Genomic DNA, 13,618 nt, shown 5'->3' with positions numbered 1-13,618 from the left:
ATCAATTTTAAAACAATAGAAGATTAAATTTGAGTATTTACTCATGGCTTGAATATTTTGGTACCTATATTTAAACAATGTATCTATTTACTTAAAATAAATACAATATAGTATCCTATAATATAATCACCACTGAATATAACATCAATAATTTAATTTAATTCTGAAAATTTACTTCTAATGTCTTCATGCGTTTTTTAAATTGCTCTACTTATAATTCACTTGACAGTAATCTATGTTTGAAACACATTTCTGATTCATCTAAATTTATAGCTTCAGCATCCTTTAAAACATAAACATTAAATGATAGTTAATTTATGTAGTAGTTAATAACAAGGCTTTGCACCCGAATAATTGTTTCGGGTTTCAGGTGTTGAATTAATCGGGTGTTCAAACACCGCAATACAACATTTAAACAAATGTTTGGGTGCTATTATTCGTTATTATTCGAGTTAATATTGGTCAATACAGGTGCTAAGTAGTCAAGGAAAAATATTATCTTCCATTGGTGGAAGGTGGTGGGGAGACTGATCTCTCCCTCCACTAATGAAATATTTATATTTTTTTTATCTGCCTATGTAATAAAATATCAATTTCTTATACAACTGTGCAACAGTTTTTGAGACCAAACTATTATTATATTAATTTCAAGCAATGGTGTAACTACGATTTATTTTCGGGGAAGAGGGGGTAATTTTATATGTGTATGAAGCTTATAAATTATAATATCTATTAAAATTAAAAATACTAACACTATATCCTACTCCTAGTTAATGCGGGCATATCGCATGCGACAAAAAACAATTTTGTATTCCGCGTTTGTGTTTGTAGCATAGGTGGAAATGGGGGGGCTTGAGGGGATTTAGCCCCCAAAAATATAAAGTACAAGTCTTAGACCCCCTAGCCCTAAAAATTGTAAAGTGACTAAAAATACAATAATTATTATAATTGTAAAATGCATTTTTAATAATTGAATTAAAAAAAAATATTCTATGATAAAAATTAAATCAAATTCGTAAGATTTTACAAACTTCTTGTCATGACTTGGAATGATCGCAATTAATGTAATATTAATAATATATAATAATACCCGTATAGGTTGTTTAATTTAATTAATTAATAATTTCTGTTTAGAATACCTACTCCAAAAATGTTTAAGATAAGGTACCTAATTGTATTTTGCTTAAATTGTTGATTAAAAATGTCAAATTGTCAAACTTCGTAAATTGCCTTGTTGAAATAAATAATTGCGCACAGTGGTATCTATAGGCGTAATAAGTAAATAATGTTCAGCCCCCCCCCCTCAAATTTCACCAAATTTCCGTTTATAGTTTGTGGTGCGTGCACACACTCAAAACGCACTAGTGAGGACATAGCGTAATACAAAAATAATAATAATTTGTACTTATGAATGTTACGATGAAATTATTACACCAACCAAAAATTGATAATTCACTCCATAAACATGTGTACTACATACTAGGGATGTATAGTTCATGAGCTAGTCGACTCAGTGAGCCGACTCTTAAAAATGAACTGGACGAGTCGAATCAGTTTTACAAGAGTTGGCGACTCAGTGACTCAGTTAAACTCACAACTCACAACTGCACTACTGTAGATACACAACTTTCGACTCCCTTGATAACGGTTTGCGAATTCAAACGGAAAATATAATACTAACTTAAACAGTAGTTCCCCTCGGATTTGCTTATTAGTATTTCTATTGTTTCTTAAAACAAAATTTCTGAATTTCTGAGAAAAATTCGTAACGTTGTACGCTTATAGTCATAATTAGTTTGTGAGTCGAATTAAGAGTCGAGACTTGAAGAGTTGATTAGAGTAGTGGTAATCTGATTCAAACAAAGAGTTGAAGAGTTGAGAGTCGACTCTTTGATTTAAATCATTACACTGAACTGAGTTGAAAGATTCAGTTCAGCAGAATGAGTTGGAATTTCCATCCCTACTACACACCATATACTGAACAAATACGAATAACGCGAACAACAATTTAGGTAATCATATGCGAGACATCAGTTCTATTTCAGACCTACAGTATTGTAATAAATAACGACTCGGTGATTCGTAAAAGACCTATTACCTATTAAATTATAATAATACAACGTATCTGCTTGGGATAATTTTAAAAATATTATCCCAATTGTTTACACTTGAATATTCAACATACCATAACATTCATGCACACCTGTCATGATATATTGCTATTGTCTTTATTTAGATAAATTTAGATTAATTAACAATTTTGTATATTATTTGTGAAATTATTCCTGTGAATAATAATTTTACTATTAAACAATTAATGACAAATTTAAATAACCACAAAAATACATGCAAAATGATGTCACATAAAGATTGTAAAATAAAAAAATTATTCGGGTTTTGGTTAATTCGGGTGTTTTAAAAAAAAAAATCATTCGGGTTATATGGGTGTTGGGTGTTTGATTTTTTAAGGGTTTTTAGGGTTATTACAGGTTCGGGTTAATTCGGGTGCAAAGCCCTGGTTTATAAACAATAATACAGTAATAAGTATAATGGAGCTCAGCATTCAGTAGATTGAGCATTTTAATGCACATCAAATAACTAGGACCAACATTAACTCTAACTAACTAATTCTTACAATAGCAACATCCGATGGGATTGAGTATGTAGACACAATATCTTCCGGAAGAAAATGATCAGCACACACTAATTTCATAACATAGTCTATGCAAATATACTTGTTGATTGCCAAATTCCATGCCAAAGAATTATTCTTTGGAATTTTAAATAGAGAAATCTTAGGATTTTTTTTTACGCTTGAGCATCCCAGAATTGAGCACTTCCTTGCTTTCATTTTAAATTTTCAAAAGTAAAAACAAAATCTAAAATGTCTAGTATTGAACTATCGAAGATCAAACAAGTTAGAAGATAATAATTATGAATGTATAAATTATTTTCACTATCAATATTTTAAAAATAAGGCGGTATAGTGTGATCAAAGAATAAATGGTGATATGGTACTTAAAACCCAGGTTGTGCTTGAAAGCATAAAAATCCCGAGTATTAAGGAGGAGCACAGACATTTGCGACCCATCCCACTTCTCATCATTTCGAAACCAGTCCATTATAATCATAGTTCGTGGTCGTGACCAAACGTTTCGTGTGCCCAAAACGTAATTGCATTGAAATTCAAACGGGCGCCCACTTATCGCGCGCAGTCGTGAATGAAGGCTGGTGTCGCATAAAAATTCAAACGGAACGCGGGGACCGCCGATGGATCACTGGTGATGTCGTGCTGTCGAGACGCAAATAAAACGAATAAACGAAATCCAACGCGCGGTTGCAGGCGACGTAGGCGATGCTTTTCCCCTTCGGCCATTACCCGCTAATTATCCGACGGTTGATTAATGCGATTCGTATCTAGACCAATATTATCTTTGTAAACCGTCGGTTATACAATATTATTATTCTTTGCAAGGCCAACGTTTTTTTTTTTTCAATATTACCTGCCATGTACTTCCATCGTTGTGGTGTGCGTAATCGGTTAACATTTCCAATGCCTACACCGATATTAACTATTGTTCTACAACGTAGTTTAATAACTTGGTCGCCGGTATTTATTTACTTACCCGTATGAAAATAAAACCCCTATAACAACAACGCGTTGCCATAATTATAAAAAAAAAAAACCTTTATCAGCACACTTTTATTGTATCCAAAAATGTTGTAATCGACGCTTTATATCGACCTCATGTTAAAAACCGTATATGAATAAAATGTAGGCATTCAATAATATCTACCATCCGGTAGAAAAACAATACATACATACAATTAAAAAAAGGATTTAATTTTTATGTGTATACATTTTGTTGTGTAATCGATGTTATTAATTGTAATGACATAAATTATACTAACGGTGTCAGCAACATGTGGTTTTTTAGAGTAAACCTCAACATTTATTTCTTCACATATAAATTCACGGATAAAAAAAAGATTCAAACCAGCGCTCTTTGGACATGATGGGTTTGTAACTTTTTTTAAAAAAAAATTACTTTCCTGCGAAAATTCTGGAGTTTTTCCGATGGACTGAACTAGGACTGCGCGGTTATTTTATGTAATCGAATTAATCGATTCTTTTTGATACTTCATAAACAATTGATATAATCGAAAAGATGAAAAGGTCGATTTTTAATTGACTTTGATTATAATCAACATTGTTTATAAATTATGTAAATGTAAAATATTTTACGAATATAACATAAATATATGTGTTCTCGTAACGGTTATGGGCCCATGGTATCATATATTGTTGTAATGATATTTATAGCTTAAAATCTCTCTTTTACCACTGTTAAATTAATATGAACAGAAACGAGTTTTGTGTCATTATAATTATACTGAATTTAATTGGTTTCTGCTTCCTTTTACAAAAAAAATGTAAGAATTTTTTATTATTTTTTTCTAATTATTTATTCATTTATATATTTAATTATATATATTAATTGAAATTATCATTAACTTAATTAATTTAGTTTTAACAGTTCATTCTCAGATTATAATTCTTAATTGATTGTAAAATTGTATCAATTATAATTGATTATAATTTATGTACGGATTAATATCGATTATAATTTAAGGATAAATAATAACCGATCATAGTATAAGTATCAATTATAAACAATTTTAATTTATGTACTGATTTATCTTAATAACCATTTGAACTTTTTTTTACTGTTATGAATTATAATTCATTAAGCTGGAAAAAATACCTTATTGGCAAGACCGAATCAAGCACCTTTTGGGCACTGGGGCTGAAATTTTATATGAGCCTTTTTGACAAAACATACTTTACAAAGCTGCTCGAAAGGGGGGCAGCCCGTTTATCCCAAAATGAACCTTTCCCGTTTCGCCCAGATACCCATTTTGACCAAAGCCATTTTAGACGTTTTCAAATTAAGTTGGCAATGGTTTTTAAATAATATAATACATATACTATTATTTATTTTTATAATTATTATTATTTTGACTATTTTTAAAAAAAATCATAGGAAAAGTTTTTATAAAATACATATTTAATTATACATTATTACAGTTGGTATTTTGGATGATACGGATACTGATTATTTTACAGTAATTCTTTTTTTGCATTATTTGACGACTTTAGTGCATTTTCTTAGTTTTAAGAGCATTTTTTATAAAATGAACAAAAATTGTTGTGATTAATAAAAGACTTTCGGCAAAATTTTACAGCACCACAATTTATCATTGATAATAATTTTATCACAGCTACGCATTTCCACTCAAATTATCGCCGTTATGTAGGTACCTATTGACTATTATGTATTATTATTTTATAGTTAAGTATTGCGACTATTTAGTAGAAAACTATATTTCTGAGGACAGTGTTTTTAGTCCAACATTATGGACATGCAATTCAGCGAGTATACAGTTCACAACAAATGCCTGTGAATCATTTTTACTCAAATTTTCCGTCAATAATAATCTGGTTAAATATTATACGCAATGACATCCAGACGGGAACTTATATCAAAATTAATAGTGTTGAAATTCCTAAAAAAACTGAAGATAAAAAAAATGAAGAAAAGAAAGGAATATAATGAAAAACGTATACTTTTATATAGATCTGGCGAAATTAGGAGGTATGAGTTTATAAAAAGCATGTGTAAAAATTTAAAAAAAATGATAATTTTTGTAAATGTTTATTTTTATGACTTTTAGTGAATTTTAGTAAAGAACAATATAGTGTAAATTATAAGTAATAATAATAATAGTTTATTAACAATTATTGTTTAATGCTTTTTTTTGTACTATAACTGTAATAATCTATAATTAAATTTAATAATAATAATAAAAATTAATAATAGTATATGTATTATATTATTTAAAAACCATTGCCAACTTAATTTGAAAACGACTAAAATGGCTTTGGTCGAAACGGGAAAGGTTCATTTTGGGTGAAACGGGTGCCGCCCGCTCGCTACGCTCGCAGGACGATACATTTTTTTTAACTATTTCATAAATTGTCAATTGCATTATAAAATCATAAAACTAATAGGTATATACAATTTATATCTATAGAACTACTAATTTTAGTATGATAAAAAATGTGTATCGGCTTAAAATTGTTTGGGCCCCTTTCAGTTGGGTACTCGAGAGGACCTCACGGCTGCAGCCCCGGCTAGACCCCCTCCTTAATTCGACCTCGCTTATTGGCTACCTACTCCTGTAATGGAGGAAATAATATGAGTGGGCATTGTAATGGCTTACAAGCTTGGATTAGAAAAGATTCCAAAAGCATTATTTATTTGATGGACCCGGCATAAGACTAAAAAAAAAAAAAACCACAAATATTAAGGATTCACTTGATTTAAATATTACCAAAAATTTTACTTGCACATTTTGATCTTGAATTAAAAAAACATATTCGAGTCGTCTTCCCCCCCCCTAGAAGTAAGTCTAAATACGCCCCTAACATGATGATTGAACATAATAACACAATGCATTACACAAATACATTACTATGTGACATATTTAAATATTAAATTTACTATTTTATTGATTAGTATTTAAAATTGACATAAGTTTTATCCGTAACATACAATTATTTATTAGGTATAAAATATACTTATATTATATTATTATAAAATATTCTTAATAGTGTGTGTATACACATTTAACATGTTTCAATATACTGATAATGAAATTAAAATAATATTCAATCAATATAAATATATATGTATGACACAAGTTAATAAAAATGTTATTGCTAAATGAATATACTACAAACTATGTATAACATATCACTTGTAAAATTATATATTTAACATTTAAACTAATTATTAGTAAAAATTTAAACAGATTACTACAAATATTTAATAAGCTAAAGTATATTATTTGTATATATTATATATAAATATATATTTGATATAAAAAAATTGAATTGTTATATCTAAGTAACAAAATAAATTATTGTACAAATAAATAAACTTCCTGATACATAATTAATTCAAATCAGTCAATACAACCAGTGTAGAACTAACTCGGCACCTAACCTAACTTTTTTTATAATGGAATTAAGCATATTGACGATGAGTTGTTGAGCATCATCTAGATGTTAGATTCTTTAATAAAACAGCTAACTTTTGTGATTTGAAGTCGCTACGTAATTGAATAAAATTGCTGAGTATTGAATGATCTAAACCCACCTACAAAATGTAATTAAATATTATACATCTGATAATAATACAATATATATAAGAACATATTGCATAAATTTAAAAATGATTTACCAAAGTGTCACCGTAGCAGACTTGTTTTAAGTTCTCATGTTTTACAAGTAGTAAGTTACATAATGCGTGCAAAGTATCAAATAAATCAATTACTAATGATGAACCTAAATCTTTTACACATTTTCTATATTCATTCACATCACATATTGCACACATGGCACCTGAAGAAAAATATTGTTTATAACTCAAAAAGTGTTTATAAAAATAATAAATTATTACCAGCAGAATTATAAGTATATTGTAATAAGTGTTCATAGATTATTCGATGGAATTTTATTCCTAGTTCTGCCAAAACTAATTCAGCATTCTTAGTATCCAAACATTCCCGTATATGTTTTATATTAGCACTCAAATATTGCACAACACATTTACAAGCCTGAAAATCATGAAAAAGAGGAGTAAATATTTCTACAAATGTTATAATTAATAAGATATAAGAAATTATGCTAAATAATAAATTTTAATTATAGTTGTACCATAAAATTACAGTAATTATCCTACTACCTTTGTATTTATTATTTATTTATGTATTTATATATAATTAATAAGTAATAATAATAATAATTAGTACTTATTAATTATCATAATAATTTTTGAAGAACAATTATTATTCAAATATTGTAAACTACCAGATTAATAACACTTGTCACTACAACTAGTGAGTTCTAGTGAGTTATTATCATGTAAAATATTTAGAAATAAATCTATACTTTATGTTCTTACTACAGATGTCATGGTGTCAACATCAGAGTCTGGTTTAAAGTCAGACTTTTTTTGTTCCGAAGTAAGACAAATTTTTATCCAACCAGTAATTGCATTTAGAGATCTAAAATAAATATAGGTAAATTACAAAATAAATATTTAAAAAATATTAATTTCTAACAAACCTATCAAGACCAAAATCAATTTTTGATTCTACTTGTTCCAGTTTCTTTTTCTTCAAGCTTACACACTGTGAATACTTAGGTGTTGTACTATAAATGACAAAATAATTTATTTGTAAAATCTGAATTTATTGTTTAAGATAATAGAATGAAAATTATTAATACATACATAATTAAAGGAACTAAAGCATCTGAAATTTGGTTTTCAAATAACAAAATAATTTTATTAACTTGTTTTATAACATCAAAAAAGTAAACATTCGGTGGATCATGTGTTTTAGCTTCTGGTATTGGCACCGACTGTATTGCTAGTTCTAGACCATAATCAACATAATCGTCAATCAGATAAGATGATAATAATTCAAAAATTTGATAGCTATTTGATGGGATATCAGATGATGAAGATAACTAAAAAAAACAAGTTAAAATAATAAAAAATAAGTTGTATTAATCAAATTTCATTATAATAATTTTCTTAAATAGTAAATATTATAAGAAAAATAGATGATAAATACCGTACAACACCTATCTAATGCTTGATTAAATTCTTGAAGAAGAGAAGTAGCTACGTATTCAGATAAAAATGTTTCACCGCCATAATCTTCAATATGCATAATATTAAAGTTTGTCCTAGTGCTAATGACGGTCTGCAAATCTCTACGTAATTCTTGAAAACTGGAAATAATTATGGTAACAAGGAAATATATAAAACAAGATATGGATGCTTAATACAATTATAATTGGAAATTAAAAAAAAAAATGATTCTTCTATGCACGAATTTAGAGGGGACTACGGGTGCTTGGGCACACATTGTCGTCTAAGGCACCCACAAAATAAATTATAACATTTGTTATTTTCCAAAAAAAAAATAATAATAATATTATCGGTACTTTCTGCCATTGTAACTCATGATGAATAGAATAATTCTTCGTTATTCTATTCGTATACTCTTATGTAACAACAAAGGTGGAAAACACTAATAATTATTCTTATTATATCTCTATTTCTTATTAATTGTTATATTTTCATTTTATTTATGTGTCTCAGTTGACTCGTGATTGTCTAGCGAATATAATATGATTGTTGGTACCTATAAAACTGTTTTTTTTTTATTATTATTATTATTATTACTACTACATTCAGTTATCCTATATATTTAATTTTTAAAAATAAACAAGGTGAAATATATAATAATTATACGATGTCAGGTTCTAAAAATTACTCTAAATCTCACAGTAATTATGATCGTTCAGATGAATTGCAAGATTGATCCAAAGTAAATCATGAAAAAATATAAGTACTTACTAGTAATGATAATTCAGCACCTATTCATGATAGTAATAATTCTGAAGATTTACAAAATGTTGTTGACAATAATGTGCAAAAATATATATTTGTTGATGCAATAGATATTGGTAACTTTATTGACAGTCAAAGTTCAAAGTTAGATTATTATAAAAAATACCATGCATTGACAAATATATGGAGACATGACATGCAGGTATTTTATAAAAATTTCCCAAAGATAAAGATAATTTAAGGTCAACAATAAGAGAAGATAGATTATATGGACTTATGATTCATAATATTCATAGGGATATTAAAATTACTCTAGAGGAATTTATTGAAGAATTCAATAGAAAACACTCAAGAAAATTACAGTTACATTATACGTATGTAAGAAATTAATATAATTTTTAAATTTGCATTTAATAAATACTGATTAAAAAAAAAAAAAAAGTTAGCACTAATAAATTAAATATAAAACGGAAAGATGTAACAATTTCTTTTTTTTTTTTTTGAGCACCTGCTCTTAATATTTTTTAGATCCGCGCCTGGTTCTTTCACTATATTACTTAGATTGTTTAAATGGATATCAATCATTAACAAATAAATAATGTAGGCAATTTGCAAAATTAATTAAAAATAAGTTAGATACTAGATTTATTTCCTTAATAAACAAGGATAATATAACTTAAGTTGTATTTATTTTAAGTATATCAAATTATTAAAATCACAGATTTTACCCTCCAACTTGAATTTGTTTTTTCTGATGTCCTTTAGATTCATAGAACCGTTGTAAAATTGTTAGAAATTTATCTTTGAGATTCTTCAATTCAGAACTGGAAGTAATAAAGTTATAAAATATACTACTTTTATTTTTTAAATTATGATAAAAATTTGAAAAAAAAAAACTTACAAAAAGTATGCATCCAAATACTTCTGAAATATATTTTTTTGCATTTTATTTAAAAACATATCATCATTTCCAATATTTAAACGTGAAAGATTTTTGGATAATATAGTGGTTCTGAAAAATAAAAATTTCTGAATAAAATATTTTAGTAATTTAACAGTAAAAAGAATCATAATGTAAATTAATTAAGCTTACTTTTTATAAAGCTGAGAGAGCTTTTCTAAATAGTTGGCAATATCTTTATCTTTTACCTCAGATAGTATTGTAATAATATAATTCTAAAAAAATAAAAAAACATATAATACCAAATAATGAAATACAAATATATAAAACACAAATACCTGTAATTTAAGTTGATAAATATTTAAAATAAATTTAGCCATAACTTGATCTGGATTAGTAAATACTGCTTCAATGATTTTTAGGTTGTTTTCACAGACAGGAATAATATCAGCAAAGAGATTTTTCCCGGAAAGAGAATTCTAATTCAATAAATAAATTAAAAAAAAAAAATAACTCATATACTTTTTAAATAATTTAATATAATTAGTACCGCTTGACTGTATTCAATAAATGCATCTACACACTGAGAATAACCTTTGAAGTGAGTTAATATAGCTGCTACTTCTTTCATCCGAGTTAAATTTTTTTGAGAATGACATTTAATAAATTCTTCAATTAATGAACGTTCAATTTCATCATATTTTTTAACTATTTTCATTTTGGCTTCCTCAAATCTATAATTTAAGAATAGGAACTTTAAAGTATATAAAATTACTATATTTTATCTTAAACTTACTTGCCTGGAGGAAGCTCTTGAGCAATAGGAAATAGTTTTTGTATCACATCAGCAGCTTCATCAATCTAAAATAAACCAAAAACCACATAAATATTTATAAAAATAAATATTTATAATATATCAGTAACAATATATTTTTACCTTAGATGGATCATTAAAAATATCTACTGATAGTGGTCCAGCAGACATAAACTCTTCTAAATATCCAATTAGTTTATGCACCTGTACAGCTCTTGAACGTGGCGTATTGATTGATTCAAGCTGATCACCAACATGAATTACTTTTGTTGCTACATAATTTATACGTTCATCCAAATTTTGAAAAATTAATATTCCAGCCTAATTAATCAGTTAAAAATTAAATACATTTAAATAAAACTAAGTAAAATTAAAAAAAAAAAAAATTAAATCTACTTTATTTTGTTCTTGAAGACTTTGAATTTGTACTGCGTATAATGATTCCTTTTCTCGACACACTTGTTCCAGTTTTTCACATTTTCTTTTTTGTCGTTCTTGTAAAAATTTTAAGTCTCTGTAATGTACAAATAACAAATTAAAAGTACAAATTAATTTCATAGTTATTTTTTTAAACCATATTACTTAATTGCCTGGACAAATGTATCTTGAACATCGTCTATAACCGTGTTATCATTGTCTTCATTGTTTCCAAATACTCGATAAGCTAAACGTTCAACAAATTCATCAGGATCGTATGGCTCCTGATGAAGAAAAAGATCGATACAAAAAAAAATAAGATAAAATAAAAAGTAAAACTATTGAAGAATACATGAAGAAAATATTACTTGTTCCATTTCTTTCATGTATTGTTGCATCATTTTGATACAATTGATTTGTGTTGTCAGTGGGAAATGAGACAAAAATATAAAAAACAAATTCGCAAGAAATCAGAGTAGTATAGAATTAATTTTTATACATGATCTTTTAAAAACAGTTTGGAGTAAAATAAATAAACGGCAATTCTATCAGGAATATGCTAATTCGGCCATTTGATTATCAGCTTATCACGACATCGATATGTGGGCGTTATCCTGCAATCGACTGGTATGCACTCGTTAAGATTGATAACAAAAAAAATTCATATCGAATACAGAATACTGCATTAATACAATATTGAAATAGTGAAATTATATTTTAATATTATACCGAAGTGTTACAATATATTGTGTGGATGTAAACGTAAGTCTTGATGAACGGCATACCACACGCAATATTAGAACAACGGAAGTGTAGGAAAAGAGATTAATTCACTATTTTACTGTCGTACTACATTGTCTACATAGTTTTCGCGGTATGTTAACGTTTTGTTTAACCATCCAATATCGAATTTAGTAATGATCATTTATTTCTCGAGTACATCATATTGCATACAATTTATTTAGTGCGTATACATTTACAGTAATACGCTTAACAGAGTATGCGATCGACACAGTATTTTCTAACAGTTGTGATTTTTGCCGCAACAATTTTGTGGAGTAAACCGTTATGTAAATAATTTTTGTTAACAATTACGGTTAGAAAACGTTAGGCACCGTGTCCACTAATGCTATGCGATAGGTAAAGCGACATGAATCCCTCGATACGACTTACCGGCACGATATACGTTATCAGTTGTAATCACAAGTCGTGCGATACTATCACCGAACGATCGATACCTATAATTATCGTTGTTGCTTTGTAATCGCGCGCGCCAGTGCGCATTATTTTAGTTGTATACTAGTACATAGTAGACGATACGGCATCGAATTTCTAATCGCATTTTTTTTATTGTATCGTCTCTTGCATCGCATTAGTGACCACCACGCTTAGAAACATTATAGAACACAGTATTATGAACATTTCGTTTATTAAACTGTTTGATAACATTTATCAGAAAAATACTAATGCATAAAATCGACTAGTTTCTGGGTCAATAGTCTTAATCATGGTCTTAGAAGTCCACAAATTCTCCTCCGCCGACCCAGTATACTACGTCCACTTGATTAGGCGAAAATATTTCCAATTTTGACCATTTTATAAAAGATCGCTGAAGATTAGGAAATAAATGTTTAATACCGAAATTCTGTTAAAATTTGTGGGCACTCGTAAAATAGCTCACCGTAATTTAGCCGAAAATTATAACAGCCGACAAATATTTGATAAGAACTGATTTGATAAACTGCTTTTTAACTTAATATGTAGAAGATAAGGTGACGACCACGGTTATTGTATTATTTGTCGGCTGAAATATTGTGTTATATCTATCGGCTGTATTATTTGTCGGCTAAAATACTGTCGGTAATATTTTTGGCTAAAATACTATCGGCTAAATTGCTGTAGCCCTATAAAATAATATTTACTACATAACTTCATAAACGTATAACCAGAAGCGTTTTTACAAAAGGTAGACAGTAGCGGAAATGTTTTAGATAT

General features: G+C 27.8%; 1 protein-coding gene across 1 annotated transcript; it reads right to left on the bottom strand.

Annotated features, from left to right (window-relative positions):
* Nucleotides 1-6,970: 6,970 nt before the first annotated feature.
* On the bottom strand, nt 6,971-12,822 carry LOC112690221 (exocyst complex component 5). Its single transcript, XM_025564184.1, has 17 exons — nt 11,992-12,822; nt 11,789-11,907; nt 11,603-11,720; nt 11,330-11,527; nt 11,189-11,253; nt 10,943-11,126; nt 10,731-10,871; nt 10,585-10,667; nt 10,393-10,503; nt 10,220-10,315; nt 8,707-8,866; nt 8,361-8,599; nt 8,195-8,281; nt 8,031-8,133; nt 7,527-7,683; nt 7,308-7,468; nt 6,971-7,223 (listed from the first exon to the last, which is right to left on the bottom strand). The coding sequence occupies exons 1-17, from the start codon at nt 12,022-12,024 to the stop codon at nt 7,122-7,124; spliced, it is 2,157 nt and encodes a 718-aa protein (XP_025419969.1). The 5' UTR covers nt 12,025-12,822; the 3' UTR covers nt 6,971-7,121.
* Between the last annotated feature and the right edge of the window lie 796 nt (nt 12,823-13,618).

The sequence above is a fragment of the Sipha flava genome, unplaced genomic scaffold, assembly GCF_003268045.1.
Source record: "Sipha flava isolate LNK unplaced genomic scaffold, YSA_version1 113_pilon_pilon, whole genome shotgun sequence".
Classification (NCBI taxonomy): Eukaryota; Metazoa; Arthropoda; class Insecta; order Hemiptera; family Aphididae; genus Sipha; species Sipha flava.
The sequence above is the reverse complement of the archived record's forward strand: the minus strand, read 5'-3'. Positions and strand labels throughout refer to the sequence as shown.